The sequence below is a fragment of the Malaclemys terrapin genome, chromosome 7 (assembly GCF_027887155.1).
Source record: "Malaclemys terrapin pileata isolate rMalTer1 chromosome 7, rMalTer1.hap1, whole genome shotgun sequence".
Taxonomy (NCBI): domain Eukaryota; kingdom Metazoa; phylum Chordata; order Testudines; family Emydidae; genus Malaclemys; species Malaclemys terrapin.
The window spans coordinates 107,505,748-107,529,977 of NC_071511.1; the positions used below are offsets into that span (position 1 = coordinate 107,505,748).

General features: G+C 43.9%; 1 protein-coding gene across 2 annotated transcripts in view; it reads right to left on the reverse strand.

Annotated features, from left to right (window-relative positions):
* The window catches only part of LHPP (phospholysine phosphohistidine inorganic pyrophosphate phosphatase), a 242,687-nt gene that overhangs the window by 165,494 nt on the left and 52,963 nt on the right, over positions 1-24,230 (reverse strand). For both annotated transcript variants that reach the window (XM_054035063.1, XM_054035064.1), the window contains exon 6: positions 23,980-24,071. In XM_054035063.1, coding sequence (XP_053891038.1) covers positions 23,980-24,071 — 92 coding nt within the window. The remainder of the gene's footprint in view (positions 1-23,979; positions 24,072-24,230) is intronic.

Sequence of the window (24,230 nt, forward strand, 5' to 3'; positions counted from 1 at the left end):
TATACACACATACAGAGAGCATAAACAGGTGGGAGTTGTCTTTATATATATATGTTCCACTCTATATGCATCCGATGAAGTGGGCAGTAGTCCACGAAAGCTTATGCTCTAATAAATTTGTTAGTCTCTAAGGTGCCACAAGTACTCCTGTTCTCTTTGCGGATACAGACTAACATGGCTGCTACTCTGAAACTAACTGCTTTGTATGCTACTGTTACAAAAAATCAGGCTAGACAAATTCAGGAAACAATTGGGTCAGAGTTAAATGAGCAAATCAAGGTCCATTCATGCTACTGGAACACAGATTTTGAATGAGACTCTGATAGTCTGAGATAGCAGAATTTCTCTCCTGACTCAAATATCAGAGCACAGAAGTCTAAGGACTGAGGTTCCCAGATGACCAGTATCTAGCTATCTTAGGTACTTCTATGGCCCACATGACCACAGTACCTGAGCAGCTCACAGTCTTTTACATTTCTATCCTCACAAAACCCCTGTGAGGTAGGGAAGTGCTGTTATCCTCCTTTTACAGATGGGGAACTGATGCACAGAAAGGTTAAGTGACTTGCCCGAGGTCACACAGGAAGTCTTTGACAGAGCAAGGACTTGAACCTAGGTCTCCCAAGTCCTAGATGAGGACCCTAACCATATGGAAATCCTTCCTTTCTATCAATAAGGGCTAGAGGGAGAGCACCCATGTTTTCTCAGTGCTACACAGTACTGCCCAGTGTATTACCTTCAAACAGGGGCTCTTTTTTATTTCGCCAGAAGCCACTGGGAAGAAGGGTGGAGTGTTCACTTTCTAACAGGGAAAATTAGAAAGGGAAGGTAAAAAGTCAGTATCAACCCTAGGGAAGGCGCGGTGTTGGTGTTTCCATGTTACAATCTAACAGACAGACAACTAGAGTCTGGATGGTTCCGAGGGTTGGTAATAAAACACAGAACTTTTCACCTTCAGGTTACTGGTTTGAATCTGGCCCTGGTTAGTAGCAAGTGAAGATCATTAGCATCTGACAGATGCTTGGTGAAACAAGCTGGGAGGAGCTCAGTCCATTTGCTAATGGACAGGTTACCAAAGCTGACGGGGAGGAGGGAGGCATTCTCAGCCTAGACGCCAAAGCTTGCGTGGGCAAGAAAAAGGAACCAGCTTCTCACCCCCTAAGAGCGCTGCCATGGGTGAGGCATACTATGCTAAGCCCAATGCCGGTTCGCTTGCCCTGCCCATGCTGTGAGTTTTTGGTCTCCAGAGCTCTCTATCTGACTCTTTTTTTGAGCACTAGGTTCACTTAAAGACATTTACAAAGAATGGCCAAAGCAAGGAGTAAGAAAAGCTTTGCATAAACCTTGGAATCAAGAGCTAGATGCCCAGCTGCACCAGAGCTCTGCTTGGCACAGCTGAGGAGCAGCAAAGTGGTTTTAAGTCATCTTTGTGCTCCCCTGATCCCTGGCAAACTTTGAGCAGGCTCAAGGTTGCTTTAAGTTGTGGTGACTTGTGACACCACCTGAGGTGCTGTCAAGCTGGGCAGAGATCACCAGAGCACAGCAGACACCACGCGACGCTCCCACCCATATGCTAGGGGATGCAGGAGCGCATTACCAGTTATTAACTCTGCACCAGCAGATGGATTCCCACATGCTACAGGAATTCTTAGCTTTATGGTCTCTTTTCCCAATTAGAGTGGAGCAATGGAACTGCAAAGTGGGCCTGAATCCATCCCTGATAGTTCATATCATTTCCCTTGAAATAAGCATAAAGGATGCTCCTTTTTCTAACACATTTCTTCCATCTCCCTCCTCTGTCTCTTCTCTCCTTCATTCCCTCTTTCCTTCTTTTGTTAATTCATGGTTGTTGCAAAGGTGTTGCATGATGATTAGCTGACACAACTGTTTAGAGTTCCTTCACGGAAAGCATCATTCTGAAAGCTTTTCCAGCTTCCCCTCCAGATGATGTAATCTTGGGTGGGCGCCAGGTTAGGTTATGAGTGAAAATTCTTCCCTTCAGGGTCAGACACTTTAAACAGTCTCCTATTTTTAGGCCTGATTTCAGTCTCCTGCAGCCTATGGCTGAGCAGAGCAGTTAATGTTATTCAACTGCAAATGTCTGTCAGAGTTCAAACAAAGCTTCACTTTGTAGCAGGTTACAGTTCTCCACATCACAGGAGCCTCTTTTAAAGGAAGGCTGCAGCTGCTTTGCCCAGCGCAGCATTCTGAAAGTTCACATGGTGAAGAGAAACACTTCAAGCTCCCACCATCTATCAACTGCGATTGTAAACCCAAAATAACAGTTTGAATTTGATCTGGCACTTTAGAGTCTTCTGCTGGCGGTTTTATGTTCCAGGCAGCGCTCTGGAAATTCACACCGTGGGAAATGCATCGCGTCAGATATAAACTGGAAATTGGCAGCTTTCAGGGGGGCCTCTTTTAGGACCAGGTTGGCGGCATTATACACTGTGGAGCCTGCGTTTGGGGCTAAAAGAGATCCAATGCCATCAAAATCTTGCAGATATTGACCCTACTGCCCAAGTCACCGCACACCTGCTCACCTCAGCTCGGGTCTGTCTCAGACTCCTAGGGCACATGGCTGCATGCACCTACGTAGTCCAGCATGCAAGCCTGAGGCCCCTTCAAATGTGGTTGTCATCGGTCTGTCCCCCAGCCAGACACCCCCTGGACAGGCTCCTCACAATTCCGCCCCGGGTACTCACCTCCCTCCAATGGTGGTGCAATCAAAATCCGGTGATGGAAGGGGTTCCATTTGCGGCTCCATGGCCCACAGTATTCCTGGTGTTGGATGCGTCTGACCTCGGCTGGGGAGCGCACCTTGGTGCCCTCAAAACTCAAGGACTATGGTCAAGGGAGGAGCTGTCGCTTCACATAAACGTCAGAGCTCAGGGCCATTCACCTGGCATGAAAGGTGTTCCTTCCCCATCTCTCTGGTTGAGTGGTGCAGGTACTGACAGACAACACGGTCTCCATGTTCTACGTCAACAGACAAGGGGCAGCCCGGTCGTCAGTCCTGTGTCAGAAAGCCCTTTGCCTGTGGGACTTCTGCATCCAGCATGCTATCCACCTAGAAGCCTCCCACCTCCCAGTGTTTGGAACATGCTGGCAGATCGCCTCAGCAGGTCCTTCTTCTCTCACCACAAGTGGTCCCTCCACGTGAGGTTGCCTGGTTGCTCTTCCAAAGGTGGGGAGCTCCCCAAGTGGACCTGTTCGCCACGAGACAGAACAGAAAATGCCACCAATTCTGCTTGCTACAAAGCCTCGACAGCAGCTCACTATCGGATTTCCTTCCTTCTCTCCATTAGAACTACCTACCTCGCGGAGTGGAAGCGCTTCTCCTGCTGGGCTTTGAAGCAGAATCTCTCCCCTATAAGTGCCCCTTTATAATCCATCTTGGACTACTTCCTGCATTTAAAGCGACAGGGGCTTGTCTTTTTATTGACTAAGGTGCACTTGGCGGCCACATCAGCATTCCATCTGCACGTCCAGGGTAGATCAGTATTCTCACATAAGATGACAATCAGGTTCCTCAAGCGCCTCGAGAGGCTGTTTCCTCCGGTACGTGATCCGGTTTCCCATTGGGATCTCAATCTAGTCCTTTCAAGCCTCCAGCCTCTTGCTCTTTCTCCCACCTGTCATGGAAGGTCGCATTCCTTGTAGCTATTACATCAATGAGGTGAGTCTCTGAGATTAAAGCTCTTAGGTCGGAGCCCCTGTACACGGTGTTCTACAAAGATAAAGTCCAGTTGCGTCTCCACCCTGTCTTCCTGCCAAAGGTGTGTCACACTTCCATGTCAACCAGGACATCGTCCTCCGGGTGTTCTCTCCAAAGCTGCACGCATCCAATGGGGACAGGCGTCTGCACACTCTAGACGTCAGGTGTGCCCTGGCTTTCTAAGTGAAGTGTACTTTTTAAGCCTTTCCACAGATGGACTCAACTCTTCATTGTGGTGGCTAACAGAATAAAGGGCTTCCCAGTGTCGTCCCAGAGGATTTTGTCCTGGATCATCACCTGCATCTGTACCTGCTACGAATTGGCGCGGGTGACGCCCCCCACCAATAGTAACTGCTCACTCCACGAGAGCTCAGGAGTCGTCGGCCACTTTCCTGGCTCACGTCCACATTCAGGGCATCGGCAGAGCCACGATGTGGTCGTCAATACTTACCTTCACGACGCATTACGCCATCACCCAGCAAGCCAGGGATGACACTAGATTTGGCAGAGCTGTGTTGCAATCAACACGTCCATAAACTCCTACCCACCTCCCGACGTACTGCTTGGGAGTCACCTACAATGGAATGGATATGAGCAAGCACTTGAAGAAGAACAGAACCAATTCAGTTTACTTGAGAGAGGGTAAAACTCTTTAATGTAAGAGTCCAATTTCAGATAACTTAGATGTATAGGAAGGTAACTTAGGTATATAACCACTTATGTGTATACTGAGGAGACTGTCCGAGACTTAATCACATAAACAATACGCACTGTAAATAATTTTAGCACAGCAATACACCTACCACCTGGGATCACTATTCAAAGGAATATTAGACCCATCTTAAGGCATAACAACCTAGACTGTATAAGAGTTCTGTGTAAGCTCAAAAGCTCGTCTCTCCCACCAACTGAAGTTAAAATAAAAAACTCAATAATAATGGTGGACTTCAACTATCCCCGTATTGACTGGTTACACGTCACCTCAGGACGGGATGCAGAGATAAAGTTTCTTGACACCTTAAATGACTGCTTCTTGGAGAAGCTAGTCCTGGAACCCACAAGAGGAGAGGTAATTCTTGATTTAGTCCTAAGTGGAGCACAGGATCAGGTCCAAGAGGTGAATATAGCTGGACTGCTTGATAATAGTGACCATAATATAATTAAATTTAACATCCCTGTGGTGGGAAAAACACCACAGTGGCCCAACACTGTATCATTTAATTTCAGAAAGGGGGACTACACAAGAATGAGGAGGTTATATAAACAGAAATTAAAAGGTACAGCCCCAAAAGTAAAATCCCTAAAAGCTGCATGGAAACTTTTTAATGACACCATAATAGAGGCTCAACTTAAATGTATACCCCAAATTAAAAAACATAGTAAGAGAACTAAAAAAGAGCCACCATGGCTAAACAACAAAGTAAAAGAAGCAGTGAGAGGCAAAAAGGCATCCTTTAAAAAGTGGAAGTTAAATCCTAATGAGGAAAATAGAAAGGAGCATAAACTCTGGCAAATGAAGTGTAAAAATATAATTAGGAAGGCCAAAAAAGAATTAAAGAACAGCTAGCCAAAGACTCGAAAAGTTATAGCAAAAAAGTTTTTAAGTACATCAGAAGCAGGAAGCCTGCTAAACAACCAGTGGGGCCACTAGACGATCGAGATGCTAAAGGAGCACTCAAGGACAATAAGGCCATTGCGGAGAAACTAAATAAATTCTTTGCATTGGTCTTCACGGTTGAGGATGTGAGGGAGATTCCCAAACCTGAGCCATTCTTTTTAGGTGACAAATTTGAGGAACTGTCCCAGATTGAAGTGTCATTAGAGGAAGTTTGTTCCCAAACTGATAAACTAAACAGTGATAAATCACCAGGACCAGACTGTATTCACCCAAGAGTTCTGAAGGAACTCAAATGTGAAATTGCAGGACTACTAACTATCGTCTGTAACCTATCATTTAAATCAGCTTCTGTACCAAATGACTGGAGGATAGCTAATGTGACACCAGGTTTTAAAAAGGGCTCCAGAGTTGACCCTGGCAATTACAAGCCGGTAAGCCTGACTTCAGTACCAGGCAAACTGGTTGAAACTATAGTAAAAAACAAAATTGTCAGACACGTAGATGAAGATAAATTTGTTGGGGAAGAGTCAACATGGTTTTTGTAAAGGAAAATCATGCCTCACCAATCTACTAGAATTCTTTGATGGGGTCAACAAGCATGTGAACAAGGGGGATCCAGTGGATATAGTGTATTTGGATTTCAGAAAGCCTTTGACAAGGTCCCTCACCAAAGGCTCTTAAGCAAAGTAAGCAGTCATGGGATATGAGGGATGGTTCTCTCATGGATTGGTAATTGGTTAAAAGATAGGAAACAAAGGGTAGGAATAAATGGTCAGTTTTCAGAATGGAGAGAGGTAAATAGTGGTGTCCCCCAGGGGTCTGTACTGGGCCCAGTCCTATTCAACATATTCAAGGAGTAAACAGTGAGGTGGCAAAATTTGCAGATGATACAAAACTACTCAAATTAGTTAAGCCCCAGGCAGACCGTAAAGAGCTACAAAAGTATCTCTCAAAACTGGGTGACTGGGCAACAAAATGGCAGATGTTGATAAATGCAAAGTAACGCGCATTGGAAAACATAATCCCAACTATACATATACAATGATGGGGTCTAAATTAGCTGTTACCATACAAGAAAGAGATCTTGGAGTCATTGTGGATAGTTCTCTGAAAACTTCCACTCAATGTGCAGCAGCAGTCAAAAAAGCAAACAGAATGCTGGGAACCATTAAGAAAGGGATAGATAAATAAGACAAAAAATATCATATTGCCTCTATATAAATCCATGGTACACCCACATCTTGAATACTGTGTGCAGATGTGGTCACCCCACCTCAGAAAAGATATATTGGACTTGGAAAAGGTTCAGAAAAGGGCAACAAAAATGATTAGGGGTATGGAACGGCTGCTGTATGAGAAGAGATTAATAAGACTGTGACTTTTCAACTGGGAAAAGAGACGACTAAGGGAGGATATGATAGAGTCTATAAAATCATGACTGGTGTGGAGAAAGTAAATAAGAAAGTGTTATTTACTCCTTCTCATAACAGAAGAATTAGGGGCTACCAAATGAAATTAATAGGTAGCAGGTTTAAAACAAACAAAATAAAGTATTTTTTCACACAGCGCACCGTCAACCTGTTGAATTCTTTGCCAGAGGATGTTGTGAAGGCCAAGACTATAACAGGATTCAAACAAGAACTAGATAAATTCATGGAGGATAGGTCCATCAATGGCTATTAGCCAGGATGGGCAGGAATGATGTCCCTAGCCTCTGTTTGCCAGAAGCTGGGAATGGGCGACAGAGGATGGATCACTTGATAATTACCTGCTCTATTCATTCCCTCTGGGGCACCTGGCATTGGCCACTGTCAGAAGACACGATACTAGTCTAGATGGACCTTTGGTCTGAACAAGTATGGCTGTTCTTATGTTCTTATGATCCAGTAAAAGATACTACCTCACCCAGCTTGTCCTCCCTTTAGAAACACACAGGGTCAGTGAAATGAAAGGTAATGTCTAAAGATGAGAATCTCAAAGCAGTTACAATGTGTAACTGTGTGTGTAATGTGTCACAGTGTCTAGTCAGATGGGGCTCAGTCCTCTGCTTTATATGTCAGCAAACCAACTGTGATTTTTAGGGAAGCAAATGGGTTGGACGTAAATGATGGCCACCAATGCGTATCATGAAGAGCTCATTCAAAAGTGCTGGCCATACATTCTGAATTAACTAATCTTCTGGCAAATCACAAAGAACAAGGTTTGAGGTATAACCAAATGCAGTTGCTTGACGATGGATGGAAACCATGATGACTGATCATCGTAATTGTTATGGTGCAACACGTGCGCCTGGGTCACAACAGAGAGCGGCAGCTGCAGACTATCTTCAGTTCCCATCAAATGCATTACACTAAATGGGGGGCAGGGTGAAGTAGGAGAACTCTGTTTCTCAAACAAACCCCATTTCTCCCAATTATTTGTCATTCTTGCCACGCCAAGCAAAAGAGGTGTTGGTGTCCGAAGTGACTGTAATTTCATGGTAGTTACAGTAGACTTAACCCACCATTCGATTATTAATCTTCTTTTTAACTGTCTGTTGATCTGTCTGTGTAAGGTGTAAAGTCTCTGAAAGGACAAGAAGTGTTACTCAAGCCAGGTACTGGAGAGGCAGCTTTAATGTAAACATTCCCCCTTCCCTTGTCCCCATCAGCACCCTCAGGTCTGCTTTAGAAGGGGCTCTTTGCAAGTGTAACAGGGTAGCTGGCCCCTTAAATGAAATTAGGCCCAGCAGTCCTGGTCCAGTCCAGGTTTGCCTTAGTTTGCTGCAACGAGGAGGGCAAGACTGCCACTGGGAGTTACAAATGAGAGTACAGAGTCCTGAGAGAGAGAACCCAGAACCCAGAGCAGGAGCTCAGAAGTGGGGTAGAGCTGGGCTGAGAGCCTTAGGAAAGGGATGTCCCTGAATGGGGAAGCAGTGAGAGTTCCCTAGTGAGCAGTGGAGCCCAAGCAAGTAAATGAAAGCTGAGGCGGTCAGGAGATCACACTTCCCCAGGCCAGAAAGCAACAGCCACAGAGAGCTGAAGGCTGCGAGTGACACAGGAAGATGCCTGCTGGCTCTCTGAGAAGGCTGGGGAATGATGGAGGGGTAGGCCTACTGATGTCTCCAAGTAACTGGAACCACAGCTGGGAAGGAAAGGTATGATGAGAGACCCCAGAGTCAAACATGAGAGTTCGGTGAGGAAGGGTGAGACACAGCGGAGCTGCACTGGGCTGTTGGGACTAATGTACTGGTTGGACTGTGCTAGGGGGATTCTGATGGTAGTGGGATTTTTGGTAATAAATTAACACCATAAAAGGGCTATTAATATAAACTCAGTGCAGCTGTGGGAGTATCTGAGGAACCAAGATGGGGAAGTGAGGCGAGAGGCTGCTGGCAGGGCCACTCATTCATAGTAAGCATGAAAGATTAGTCAGTCATCATTGCCTGTGGATCTTTTTTACACACACACACACACACACACACACACACACACACACACACCCCTTTTACTCTGTTACACCAGTGACTTTGGCTCAAAGACTGAGCCTAGTTTTCAAATGTAGGTGCCTAAATTAAGGCACCCAGTTCAACATTTGGGCAGGCTATGTGCCAATTTGGGCACCGCAAATTTGGTTGTGGGTGGACTCACTCAGGCCCCCACATTTGAATATTGGGCTCCCTATCAATGCTACCAGGTTACAACAGTTTGTAAAACAGGCCAATGGTTTCTACCTTAACATAGGTCCTAATGGCTGGACAAATGGAAGCTCCCTTTAGAGTCCCCTAACAGCGATGTTTATGAAAACTTAGGATCCTAATTTGAGGCTGAAGTGCAATACATGTACATGATACAAATCCAGTCACCAAAGAGAGGATTCTCTTCATTAGATAAGTCCACTGTAGTATCTGCCCACCAGCTGGAAGAGAAGTCCGATGTTATTCAGCAACTGAAATTAGCCATCACAATTACTGTAGATTGTATCAATTTTACTGCAAGTTGTTTACTTAGATTGTAAGCGGTTTGGGGCAGGGACCATCTTTTTGTTCTGTGTTTGTACAGCGCCTAGCGTGCTGGGGTCCTGATCCAGGACTGGGGCTCATAGGTGCTACAGTAAGACAAATAAATAAGAAGAGCATAAACCAGAAGAAAGATGAAAGTTTTAGGTACTGAGTTGCTTGTTTCAATGGAGTTAAACTAGTGATGAAGTTAGCCCATTTTTTACAAAATAAATGTTTTGGTTTTATCAGACTATCCAAGTCTAAATCAGACCTCTCCTTCCCTATGCCATTTACTGAAAGCCATTGCTCAATTATCGTACAAACCAAACAAGCCAGATATGACATTTAACGAAGAAAGAAAAACACAGAGAGCAGGAACCTGAGTCTTAAAGGAAATCTCTAGTGAAACCACAATTGTGCAGCTGTCTCTGTGTTGCTACTTCTGAAGCACATTTCAACACACTCATTAGCATTTTTACAGAAACAAAATATTTAGCTATTGGTAATGACATTCATCATGCTGTCAAATGTTGAGCTAGCTCATATTTTTGGCACACTGCAAATGATAAGAGTTGAGAAACCATGTAATGTTTGATTAACCCCCATGACTACTTTACTGTGGAATTTTTCTACTGCGACACTACATTAGCACTGAGGAAAGGCTACCTCCCCCACCCCTACCAAAAAAAGGGCTATTTCCTGTATTGTCTTATAAGGCTGAATTACTAAATCTTGCACAGGAGGGAAAGATTTGTGTTATAGTAGCAGTTAGACCTTCACTCATCCATAATGAGGCGGAGAGGCTGTTCAATGTGCTGCCTGGAGTAGGTTATTCTTTGGGGATGCAATGGGTCTCTCTTTCTACACAGTGTATTGTGCAGTGGGATGAACACACTCCATGTGAAACTTTGGAGAGCACTGAACAGAATGCCGCTTATTATGCATTTCCATTTCAGCATAGAACTCCTGTCATGAATTCTAGACCACTAGAATTCCTGTCATGTCATGAATTATGCATTTGTAGGGAGGGGAGAAATATAAACTAGTTTGGCCACACATTTGGGAATCTAAAGTTGCCTGAGGGCTCTATTGTTATTTATGTAGTAGCAAGAACAGCACTATAAAATATAAGCACAGCACCAATCCAACAGCTAGCCCCTGCCTGAAAGAGTTTATGCTAAAGAGGCACATTTGGGTGGGATACAGTACAGGAACAAAACAGAACAGAAACAAAATGGTCATTGTGGCTGGGATGTTTTCAGAATAGGTGGTTTTTAAGCAATCTAGTTCCATGCAACCATTGTGTGTCAGCCCCTGTCCTCCCATATGCCTTGGCCTATTGGTTCTTTCTGAGTGACCTTTGGAGTCATTTTTTTCTCCTCTGTTCCCACTGTTAAGCAGCCACTGGGCAGAAGGAACAACCACCTTTAAAATTGCTCTAATCGCTGTTAAACAGCTCCTATGTGGAAGGGAAAGAAAGGGAGTGGTAGAGCTGAAACTGATACAGACACTTGCTTCTTTGCCATTCATGAGATGAACATTGTTCCCTGGTGTAAATCCTTGAACTCTGACTGTTTATTAAATTGGGGCTGCTAAGGAGAAGTTAGTTGATCAATGGCTAGGGAGTGGGTGTGATGGGACTGCTGTTTATTATACCAAATACCATCATTTCATTGCTATCTTGTCTCCCACTCCATGTCCCATTTGTTAATCTCTCTCTGTCTCTTGTCTCATCATATGCTTAGATTATAATCTCTTTGGCATAGAATTGTCTTTTTAGAACACATATGTACATCACTGAACACAATTGGCCTCAGTCCCTCATGAGGGTCTCAAAGAACTACCGCAGGACAAATTAATTAATAATAACACTGGTCTACAATTTTTGAGAAGTCGTCTGCTTCAGAGATAAAATGTGCTATTATGTATTTTGATGTGCTGAATTCAAATATGACAATTAAAACAACTGATTGGCTACTGTTTCTAAGATATTTAAGTTTTTACATTTTATGTCTATGTATATTGTGTAGATAGAGTTTTAATCATAAATTGTAAACCTAGGTCTTTTCATGTGTTTATGGGTGCTTTACACGATAATATTTCACCTGTCCTGTTTATGTAACACTTTAAAAATCAGCAAAAGGGTTATATAAATAAAATTCATTATGAAACAAAAGGCAAAAAACTATTATGTACATAGTTTAGTCCTATTCAGTGTCTACTCGGCGCTTCTTGGCTTCTCTCTTGTATTCATTAAATGGAGCATCTCTTGTCACTGTCCAGCAATAGTCTGCAAGCATTGATGGGCTCCATTTGCCCTCATAGCGTTTCTCCATTGTTGCAATGTCCTGGTGAAATCGCTCGCCGTGCTCGTTGCTCACTGCTCCGCAGTTCGGTGGAAAAAAAATCTAGATGAGAGTGCAAAAAATGTATCTTTAGTGACATGTTGCAACCAAGTCTTTTGTATGCCTTGAGGAGGTTTTCCACCAACAACCTGTAGTTGTCTGCCTTGTTGTTTCCGAGAAAATGTATTGCCACTAACTGGAAGGCTTTCCATGCCATCTTTTCCTTGCCACGCAGTGCATGGTCAAATGCATCATCTTGAAGTTCACAAATCTGAGGACCAACAAAGACACCTTCCTTTATCTTAGCTTCACTTAACCTTGGAAATTTTCAACGGAGGTACTTGAAAGCTGCTTGTGTTTTGTCAATGGCCTTGACAAAGTTCTTCATCAGACCCAGCTTGATGTGTAAGGGTGGTAACAAAATCTTCCTTGATTCAACAAGTGGTGGATGCTGAACACTTTTCCTCTCAGGCTCCAATGACTGTCGGAGTGGCCAATCTTTCTTGATGTAATGGGAATCTCTTGCACGACTATCCCACTCGCAGAGAAAACAGCAGTACTTTGTGTATCCAGTCTGCAGACCAAGCAAGACAGCAACAACCTTCAAATAGCCACAAAGCTGCCACTGATGTTGATCATAGTTTATGCACCTCAAAAGTTGTTTCATGTTGTCATAGGTTTCCTTCATATAGACTGCATGACCAACTGGAATTGACAAATGGCAAAACATTGCCATTATGCAGTAAAACAGCTTTAAGACTCATCTTCGATGAATCAATGAACAGTCTCCTGTCATCTGGATCGTGAACGATGTTGAGGGCTGCCATCACACCATCAATGTTGTTGCAGGCTACAAGATCACCTTCCATGAAGAAGAATGGGACAAGATCCTTTTGACGGTCACGGAACATGGAAACCCTAACATCACCTGCTAGGAGATTCCACTGCTGTAGTCTGGAGCCCAACAGCTCTGCCTTACTCTTGGGTAGTTCCAAATCACTGACAAGGTCATTCAGTTCACCTTGTGTTATGAGGTGTGGTTCAGAGGAGGAGGATGGGAGAAAAAGTGGGTCCTGTGCCATTGATGGTTCAGGACCAGAAGTTTCATCCTCTTCCTCGTCTGACTCAAGTGAGAATGATTCTGGTGCATCAGGAACCGGCAGTCCTTCTCCGTGGGGTACTGGGCGTAAAGCTGATGGAATGTTTGGATAATGCACAGTCCACTTTTTCTTCTTTGACACACCTTTCCCAACTGGAGACACCATGCAGAAGTAACAATTGCTGGTATGATCTGTTGGCTGTCTTCAAATCATTGGCACTGCAAAAGGCATAGATTTTCTTTTCCTGTTCAACCACTGGCAAAGATTTGTTGCACAAGTGTTGCAGCATATGTGTGGGGCCCACCTCTTGTCCTGATCTCCAATTTTGCAGCCAAAATAAAGGTGATAGGCTTTCTTAACCATAGTGGTTATACTGCGCTTTTGTGATGCAAAAGTCACTTCACCACAAACATAGCAGAAGTTATCTGCACTGTTCACACAAGTAGGAGGCATCTTTGCTCACTTTGGCTAAACAGAAATGTGTCCCTTTGCAAAATCAAACACTGACAAATAAGAGCACGACACTGTATGATTTCTAGAGCTGATATAGGGCAATTTGTTCAGCAGAGTGATGTAAGCTTCGTTATGATTGCATCATCCATGACTTCTAGGAATAACATGATGCAATTCATACGTATGACGCAATACCAGCTTCAGATTGCATCATTCATTGTTTTGCCTAAAAAGCAAGTATTGTCCGAACCCAGTCATAGATTTATTCATAGATCCAGTCAAAGATGTATTTTAGTCATTTCTGGTTTAAATTGAGATCCCTTCCCTTTATAACTCACCTATCCTCTGCCATTCCCAAGTCAAGGGTCGTATACTGACCCAATAGCATATCTTGAAAACTAGAGCCAATCAACAATTTTAAGCATCATTTTTGTTCTCAGTGACCCAGAATTAGTAAAGTTTGACTACATTTATTTCAGAAGCATTTTGGCTGTAGAGCAGTGTAATCTCATGTCTCACTTCTGGTGCAAACCTAACACAAGTTGTGTGTTTGTTAGCTAGTTAGTGGGGGTTTTGCCCTGAAACCAAACACTGCATCATAAACTTAACTCTAATTATAATTGGAAAGGGCGGATGGAGGAAGAAAATTCTCTCTCCCACACCAGGAGTGGTAAAGGTAGGCCCTCAATTTACCACATGCCGTTTCATTCAGCTCTGGAAGTTAGTGGGAGGAAGGGGATCTGGAAAAGTCCATTTTCATTCTCAAATGAAAGCAACTGCAGCAAAGTCAGGAGTTGAAGAGCTCTCCTTACTGCTCCCTCCAACCCCAACACCTCACCCCCATATCAAAGTAGCAACTTTTCGTCTTCTCCTCCTCTGCTCATTCAAAGCTGAGGAGGAAGAGGGAGGGGATAATATTCTTGGAACTCACCAATAAATATCTATCCCATAGGTGATCGTGGCTGCGGTCCAAGCAGGTTAGACCAGTGTAATCTCACTGTAAACTGAGTGAAAGTTCACTACGGAACTGATCCAAATGGGGCCTCATCTTCAATAGGAAAAAAAGGTGTGTTAACACTTTAACTAACAAGTTAAAATTCTAGTGTAGACGAGGCAAGATGTAGTTTTAACATGTCAACTGTTCAAGGATTTACTTCAACCAGCATGTGTTGAAATTACATTTACCTTGTCTACACTATTTTTTTTAAACACATTTAGTTAACATGTTTTAGCTAATGTGTTAAAATACATCTTTTTCCCTTACACAGACATGGTCATGGAGTCTTTCCATTAATTTCAATGAGGATATGAGACCTTATATGAGGACTGAAAGTTTATCAACAAGCCTGGAAATCAGAGAATCGTAGGACTGGAAAGGAGCTTGAGAGGTCATCTAGTCCAGTCCCCTACACTCATGGCAGGACTAAGTATTATCTAGTGTATAATGACTCAGAGTTTTCTCTCTGCTCCACTGTAAGTGGAGTTTCTCTATAGACTTGTTTCCTGTAAGTGGGTTCCACCACCCTGCATCACAACCCATAAAATGAGAGCACGCGAATGGTTGGTTGGCTGTGGTCAGTGACTCAGTGAACAAGACTGTGAGGTTATAGCAACAGTGGGCCTGTTATCACTTTTTAAATATCCTCTGGTGCTAGGGACCGCTAAAAAGCCTCTAGAACTGCTAAGTGTTTGGAAACTGAGAAGAGGAAAAATATTGAGGGAGACAGTAATCTAATAAACCCAGCTTGACTAATTTTTTGTTTAGTATTACAACTGCTAAATTTGCTCTTGGGGCTAAGCCCTTGAGAACTGAGTGGCCAGTTTCAACCTGGAATGAAGCTGTGCTGCCCGATCCTGAACCCCTGAAAATGGTGCTCAATAATGTAAATGCTCCAGGACCTCCATTAAGGGCGATACCACCAGTCACTGCAAGACTGAAGCTCCCTGGCCAGTGCTGCCCTCTAGCTCACAAAGGCTAAATCAGCTGCAGTGCAAAAGTAACGCTGCACACCACGCTTACTTTGTTTCCAGTGTATTGCACAAAGTAGTCCTATACTGTATTTGGGAAATGATACTGCAGTCATCTGTCAGCAGTCTGCTGGTGGGTATAAGGATGAATGCCAAAGGGAACCTTAAGGACTCCTAGCTGAATGATACAATGAGCTGGGTCTTCGTGGACTACATCAGTCTCCTTCCCCACTGATGCCATTTCAATGTAGCTTGTGTGAACATTTCATTCCACGGCAGTGCAAAATTCTTACATTGCAATTCTCACCCAAACCTCTGCCAAACAGTTAAACATTTACAACATTTCATACATAATAAAAGCTTAAGGACAATGAGTATTCTGCACAACCGGAGCAATCCCTGTAATTTGGTCTATTTCAGCCAGAGTCCACTATTTAAAAGCAAACACTGTAAACAAAAAGCAACTCAGTAATTCCTCCACACAGCCAAGAATCACCTGCACATTTGACATGTTGATACATCTGAAAGCTGCTTCTGACTTTATTCAGAGAGAGAGAGAGAGAGTTTGAAATGCCTCTGGGTACATTTCTGGCTCTGCTCTCACTCGCTCACTACAAAAACGAATCAGGATAATAAGCAGCACTGCAGAATCAATGGTTATCTTGGAAATACTGGTTTGATGTTGATGCCAACTAGCTGTAAGTGGAATTAGCAAATATCCATTTTCCTCCACAGGGTATGAGTTCCTCATTACACTGCACACACATTCACTATAAAGACTCTGCTATGGAAATTTCACATGGGAGCTCATATAAACTGCATAAGGAGGGTCAGATTCAATAAATACACCATCTGACTTCCACGCTGTGAAAATCCAGACACCACCATGTTGTGCCCCCCCACACCCAAAATGGAATTCTGTGGTCATGTCCCAACCTCCACACTATGGATGGCAGGCAAAGTCTTCACTACATTCAGCCCTAAGCGTACCTCACAGAAAACTTTGCTCCCCACCTATATTATTAACCAGGAATCACACAAATATGAGACTTCCTAATGGCATTCCAAATATTTTCATCTGTCTCCAAATAACCCATCTGGCCCTTGAGCCTCTTACCCATTTTCAGTTGGGCAGAAATCACTGAAGGTCCATAGGAAATCCCAGAATACAATGGGAGTGGATACACTCTGTAAAGCAGCAAGATGCAGCGGGGGCCTGCCTCATCTGTTGTCTGCCTGAAATGCTCCAGATCATAGCAGAGAGAGAGCTCTATTCCTCCACCAGGGCCGACTCCAAGCACCAGCCCTCCAAGCATGTGCTTGGGGCGGCACCTGGAGGGGGCGGCGCTCACCTGGGGAGAGTGGGGAGAGCGGGGCCGCGGCCGGGCTCGCCGCCCTCCTCCCGGCGCTCCGGCCGGCCGGGGAGAGCGGGTCCCTGGCCGGGCTCGCCAACCTCCCGTGTCACTCCGGCTGGCAGGGGAGAGCGGGTCCCTGGCCGGGCTTGCCGCCCTCCCCCCAGCGCTGCGGCGGGCTCGCCGCCCTCCTCCCAGCGCTCCGGACGGCTGGGGAGAGCAGGGCTCCGGCCGGGCTCGCCGCCCTCCCTCCGGCGCTCCGGCCAGTCGGGGAGAGTGGGGCCCCGGCCGGGCTCGCCGCCCTCCCCCGGCGCTCTGGGCGGTCGGGGAGAGCGGGGCTGCGGCTGGGCTCGCCACCCTCCTCCCGGTGCTCCGGCCGGCTGGGGAGAGCGGGGCCGCGGCCGGGCTCGGTGCCCTCCCCTGCCGCGCTCCCCGCCGGGGGGGGCGGGGGGAGGCTTTTTTGCCTGGGGCGGCAAAAAAGCCAGAACCGGCCCTGTCCTCCACAAGTGGGCAGATGGATGAAATCTTTTGCGAAGGGATGACACTGGCAGGTCAGGGCAAACACTGGACCATCACTTTACATTTGGGATTCACAGCTGAAAACAATGGGCCCATCATAGCATCGCTTGGCACATGTATAAAACTGAACCACTCAACCAATCAAAACTTTCTCCTATGCCTTAGAAAACATGGTGACTGGCATTAACTCAAAAGAATTCCTCCCAGTCAGCACCCTGGTCCTTTCCCATCATCACTCTCCTCAGACCTGAGAAAACAGAAATTACAGCTAAATACTGCAGATGGAATTTGTTACATTTTACAGAGTGTCCTGCTCCATGTCTCATTTGATTACTGGGTCGGAGTTCAGCATTTGGAGCTTGAGAGTCATTTCTAATACTGAGGAGGCTGATCAGATTCACTGGAGATGGAACATGCAGGAGTGGAGGAAAGAGTGGGTCTCGCTGATCCCAGGAAGCCCCACCACAGGTACACTGAGGGCTTTAAGCTTTGAAGATCAAGAACCAAGAGAGAGCCACTTACCATGACATCCATCCCTTGTATAAGAGGATGCTGATCCTGTCATCATTCTTTCATGGTAACCCTCCTCACTAAACCTCACCCTGGGAACAGCTTCTGTTGAGGCCCTCATGGGAGCACAGCTCCTGGAATGGCAGTGATGCTATGCAGTAGGGAGAAGCCCCATGCAAACACTTGGAAGCACCAGGCCTCCATACAGATGCCTTCAGCCTCCACAATTATCCCAAGATCCCCATGGATCTCAAGTCACCTACTGCTTTTCTATGCCTTTCACAAAGCCAATTTCTCTATCTACGTTCTGATAGGACACCCATCACCATAGTAATTAAGCACACAAGCACAAACCTCACCCTTTGAAAGACCAACTAACATGAAATTTCAGTTTGAAACTCAGTTTCCTGGCCCCGATGTGGAGTTGTAATAACGGGTGTGGTATCACACTTATCTGTGCCAACCAAAGTATTGTGTAAGATCATAGTCCAGTGTATATCAGAGGCAGTTGATAGCATTCTCAGAAAAGAACAAGCTGGTTTTCGGAAAGGGCGTGGATGCACAGAGCAGATCTTCACTCTACGAAACGTAATAGAACAGTGCTTAGAATGGCAATGGCAACTCTACATAAATTTCATAGACTTTGAGAAGGCTTTTGATAGCATTCACAGGACCAGCCTATGGCACATTCTGCGGGCATATGGAATTCCTTTCCGTATAATCAATGTCATCAAAAGCTTCTATTTCAACTATACATGCAGTGTTGATTACAGTGAGCTCAGTTTTGAAGTCAAAATAGGAGTACGTCAGCGGTGTGTCATGTCTGCAATCCTCTTCAACATTGCCATAGACTGGGTAATGCAGTTGTGACGGATTCGGTCACAGAGATCCCCTTGGGACTGCCACCTGATGTACTGAAATTACCTCTGAGCCAGTTTTCCCTGCCAGCGTGGGACTGCAGAATCCTGCCTTGTTGAGCCAGACACGTTAGCCTGCTGCAACACAGACCCAGGGTCTGGGCCACGCCCCCAAAGCCACAGACTTTAACTAAAAACAGCTCAGCAGGTTACCTGTCTCCAGCACCCAGACACCCAGCTCCCAATGGGACCCAAACCCCCATATAAATCCATTTTACTCTGTATAATGCTTATACAGGGTAAATTTGTAAATTGTTCGCCCTCTATATCACTGATAGAGAGATAAGCACAGCTGTTTGCACCCCCAGATATTAATCACTTACTCTGGGTTTATTAATAATAAAATCACTTTTGTTTAAGTATAAAAAGTAGGATTTAAGTGGTTTCAAGTAATAACAGCCAGAACAAAGTAAGTCACAAAGTAAAATAAAACAAAACACACAAGTCTAAGCCTAATATATGAAGAAACTGATTACAGGTAATATCTCACCCTCAAATAAGCTTCTTTTACAGACTAGACTCCTTCCTAGTCTGGGCCCAAACCTTTCCCCTGGTACAGTCTTTGTTAGATCCAGCAGACATCTCAGGTGGTAAGCAGTGGTTTTCTCATAACTGGCAGCCCCTTTTGTCCTGCTCCACCCCCTTTTATAGCTTTGGCACAAGGCGGGAATCTTGTGTCTCTCTGGGTCTCCATCCCTCCTTCTAAATGGAAAGGTACCAGATTTAAGATGGATTTCATTATCAGGTGACATGGTCACATGTCACTGTAAGATCCCTACTTTCCATTCCCCATGGGCTGGCCCACACATACACAGGAAGGCTTTCAAGTAACTAAAGCCATTTACAACTGATTGTTTCTGGAGCACCCTTAATGGCTTCCACTTAATATGTTTACATCAGTGATACAAGTTTATATCTTATTCACCTAACTCCAGATATAGAAATAATACATGCAAATAAATAGGATGAACACACTTAGTAGATTACAAGGTTTCTACTGACATCACACAAGGGGTATTTAGCGTAAAGTATATTCATAAGCATAGTTCCATAAAACATATGGAGTGCAATGTCACAGTGACGTACAACAGAAGACATGCCAACAGGCATTAAATGGACACTCTTCTCATCCCTTGAAGACCTTGATCCTTTGCAGATGACGTCGCTCTCCTATCACATACCCAACACCATATACAAGAAAAAACAACTCAACTCATTCCGCCAGCAAATTGGACTGAAAATCAATCGCAATAAGACAGATATCATGATGTTTAATATTGCCTCACCATCACGGATAGAGGATTATGTTTTCACCAATGTAGAAATGTTCACATACTTGGGCAGCACCATTAGCCAGGATGGTGGAACAAGCCAGGACATCCAGAACAAAATCAATAAAGCCAGAAATACCTTCAGGAGCTTAAATACAGTCTGTAAATCATCAAAATACAACACCAAAACCAAACTCAAGATTTATCAACACTACTTTATAGTGCAGAATGCTGGGGAGAAAGTATGACATGTCCAAACGGTCTTCATTCCATACAACCTGCCTCAGAAAAATCCTCCGTATCTTTTGGCCCAGAACAATCTCAAACCAAGATCTATTGACACAGTGCAGCCAAGAGAATCTGAGCACCATCATTGCCAGGAGGCATTGGAGATGGATCGGTCATGTGTTTCAGATGGAAACTGATTCCATCACCAGAGTAGCAATAAGATGGACACATGAAGGCAAGCAAAAATGAGGCTGCCCGAAAACAACATGTCAAAGAGCTGTAGAAGCGGAGCTGAAAAACCTGGGGCACAGCTGGGAACCATTGAAAGACTTGCCAGAAACAGACAGGAGTGGAGGAGCTTCGTCACTGCCCTAAATGCCAGAGGCGTAATAGGAACATGAAGATGATGATGTGGAGTTTTCAATATTTAAACTTTTATGTAGGTGATTTGATAAAAAGGATGCTCTGATATCAGGTTTATCATAGCAGTGAGTAAATAGCTTAGCTTCTTCAATAAACTAAGCCCTGGGATCATTTGTTGCTTCTAAAGTAAAAAAAAAAAAGTTATAAAGTTCAATAAGGTGATAAGTGGTAACACTGGATCAGTCCTGCCTACATTTACACATGATGACATAACTCCTGGATTCAACAGAGCTGCACACATTACTGAAGGCAGAACTGGATTATTTAGGGCAGAATCTGATCTTCAGTACTCCAGTGTAAATCAGAATGACCCTACTGAAATCAGTGGAGATGCCCTGAAATCAGTGTAACTGAGATAAGATTGTCTGTGTTTCAGGGGTAAGCACACAGTGCCATAGATATAATGGGACTTGGGGTGCGGTACAGTGGAACTACTCAGCTTACAGAATGCTAGAGTAAACTGCCATATATATATATATATATATGGTAACTTGTGAGAACAGTCTAATCCCAATGTATGCATTGGTATGTTGGGAAATACGACTGGAACAGTTCCCATCCATAATTCCTCTCCTTTGCTCTTTATTACACGGAACAACAAGCTTTTGGGCCTGACTCTGCCTCCATTTTGTTGTGGGCAGCCAGCAACCTCCTGGCTCAAATGGGAGAAAGCTGCTTCTGGACCACAGGCATAAAGGGGGTTATCTGACACTGACACCCACAATGAACTCAAGTTTGGTGAGTTGCAGACTTTTCATGGGTGAAATTTCCAGAAAGCCGACTGTGCTGACACCCAGCAACTGCACTATAACATCCTAGTGGAGCATTCATGGTGTATGCTGATTTTGCAAAATTAGTCTTAGCTTTCATGGAAAGACTGTTAGTCACATCAAGTACTGAAGTATATGTACTAATGGTGCCACCCAGAGGTACTTGAGTGTAGCACACAGGTCTGTGTGCAAAAGATATATCTGTGTGCAATTATGGAATCCAGGCATAATGTCACAGCATCAGTTTTTAATCTGTATTAGGAATTGGTCTTTAAATCAACCACAGAATAATTTTACTCTTCTTTTATTTTTCAAATTTCTTGCCTATTAATTTTCATTCAATATTTGGTTTTTGTGATAATTCCTATTGTGTTCTTATTTATTTTCCCTATATATTAAAATAGTAGTTCTTAATAAATCAGTGTCTAGTCTCTATTTGTATACAAGATATATTGTTTGATTTTATTGGTGGTTGCTACATACAGCAATTGGAATAGCACCAGGGATTCAGTTCACAATGGGATGCCACTATTTTTATACCCATATAGTGGTATATGATTTTGGATAGCAGCAAACACACATTTTGATGTGAAATTTAAATAAGGACAGAGGGAAAAATTCTCTTCTCTTCGGAACAATTGATCATTCTCCTGCAGCTAGAATTTGTGTGGATCATAGTTCATAGAAGCAAGTATCTTTCTGACAGAAAAAACATCCCACTCTTAGGGTACGTCTTCACTACCCGCCGTATCGGCGGGTAGCAATAGATTTATCCGGGATCGATATATCGCGTCTCGTTAAGACACGAAATATCGATCCCCGAACACGCTCACCGTCGACTCCGGAACTCCACCAGAGCGAGCGGCAGTAGCGCCGTCGATCCCGCGCCGTCTGGACCCAGGTAATTCGATCCAAGATACTTCAACTTCAGCTACGCTATTCGCGTAGCTGAAGTTGCGTATCTTGGATCGATCCCACCCCACCCCCACCCCCAGTATAGACCAACCCTTATTTTCAGCTGTCCAAAAAGCTGTATTCCAGGGTCCCCTGTGGGGTGCTGAGCACCCTTGAAGTTCTCAACACTTTTCAATCCTAATATATTTCTCTTTTCAGGAAACAAACCCCTAAACGGATTGTGTGACATTAAGATGTAGATTTTCGAAGAGGGGCATGCTGATCTCCATCAATATCAATGAGAGACGAGCTGTTAAGAACAAGTCCCTTTGAAAAACTCCCCTATGGAAATTAATGGGATCAATAACCCCAATAATAAAAAACAAAAAAATGTTTAATACAGAGATTTATTGAAATGGCTAGATAATTGACTGAGATTTTATTTACTAACGTTTAAAAATGTGAGTATAAAAATACACTGTACCTTCTTCTAGCTACAGATACCTTAAAATTACTCATTTCTCACAAACTGTCATAAGAATTGGAAGAACACGTACTATTTTAGCTTCAAAGGTCTGTGTCTGTGTCTTTGCTAATCCAAACCAAGTGGAGACTGAGGGACATGCTCCCTTGAAAACTAACTTCATAGGGGTCCTAGCTCATTTGTCCATCCTGCTTACTTATCTCTGAAGAAAGAACATTCTCAAGATCCCTCCACTAACAATCACCCATTTTACTGCATCAGCATTTCCAAGTTGAGTGTACTTTTGGACATGTAACAGACTTCTTGGATCATCCAGAGAGGGAAAGGGAGCCTAGCCCAGATACACAGGTGGACCTTGAAGAAGAAGATACAGTCAGGGTCCATAAAATTGAGTTTGATCCATTTGTAAAAGCCCACCCTCATCGACCAGTGGGCAAATAGGGTGCTCAATGAGAGAATATCCACCATATCCCAAATGTCTCAGTAATGCATGTGGTATAAATGCCTAGAGATATGGATACACATATGGAGGTGCCCTGTGATTGCAGAGGGCATGCATCCAACAGATAGCACCTTAGATGAGGTAGAATTGAAATATCCAGAAACTTGCCAAAAAAATACAAAAGAGCTAATATTACGTCGGATTTTGTGATCTTGGCCTCAGTGAAAGTTGAGGGCTCTCAGCATCTTGCACAAGGAACTCAGCAGCTAGTAGGATTGGCCTCTTAAATTTTGCACTCTGATTACTCGTTGTGGTGGAATTCAGCCAAGCAGATAGGGGGGTCCTTGTCTTTAGTAACAATGGTGCAATTTGAGAATGTCAAAAACAAGTATAGAGTAATTCCCACAGCCCATCAAACATTTTCACTTACAGCAATAAAACATAAGGCAGACTTTATCAAAGAAACGAGGGCTATTGTGTGTATCGCAGATGACTCATTTGTTCACACACAAACAAGTTTTATCAGTAATCTGTGTGCTAGAAAGGAATTTTTTTTTTAAATAATCAATTACTGTGGGTCTGATCTCCAGGTCCCAGCTTCCACTTGTGCACACACAATTTTGTCCAAAGGGTTTTTTGCTTGTGGAAATTCTAAAGCCTGCCAGAATCTAACAATAGTGTAGGCAGAGGTTTGTGCTGAAAAAGTGGTTGCACAGGCTGATGGCAAAATTGTACAACCATCAGAGGAGAGCTGGTAGAGGCCTCCCTGAAAATCAGGTCTGGCATGCTCATTTTGCGGCACTATTCTGAAACAGCATTGGGTGCAATGCCGTAATTCCTCCTTCCCTCTTAAATCAAGGTGTCATAAGAAAACTGGAGCAATCTGTACCTGAGGACAAACGTAAATACAGCAAATCATACTCTGCCGTTATATTCCCTCTTTCCGTGATTAGTCATGTGGAGTGTAAGGTGTATAATGTGCACTGACCTGTACTTCCCTGTCCGTACTTGTAGAGCTCTCATACCGCACTGCTGGGCACCTCCTACATCATTCACAATATCATCTCCAATCATGATGGCCTGTCACAGCAATGAAATACAGACAAAACTGGTGTCAAGTGAATTTTATATCTGCCATACTTCATCTCTCTTGACATAATAAACTGCTTGATTTGATGTTTAATACTGCCATCATACAAATTAAACAAGATAATATTGTCATCATATTGATTAAAAGTC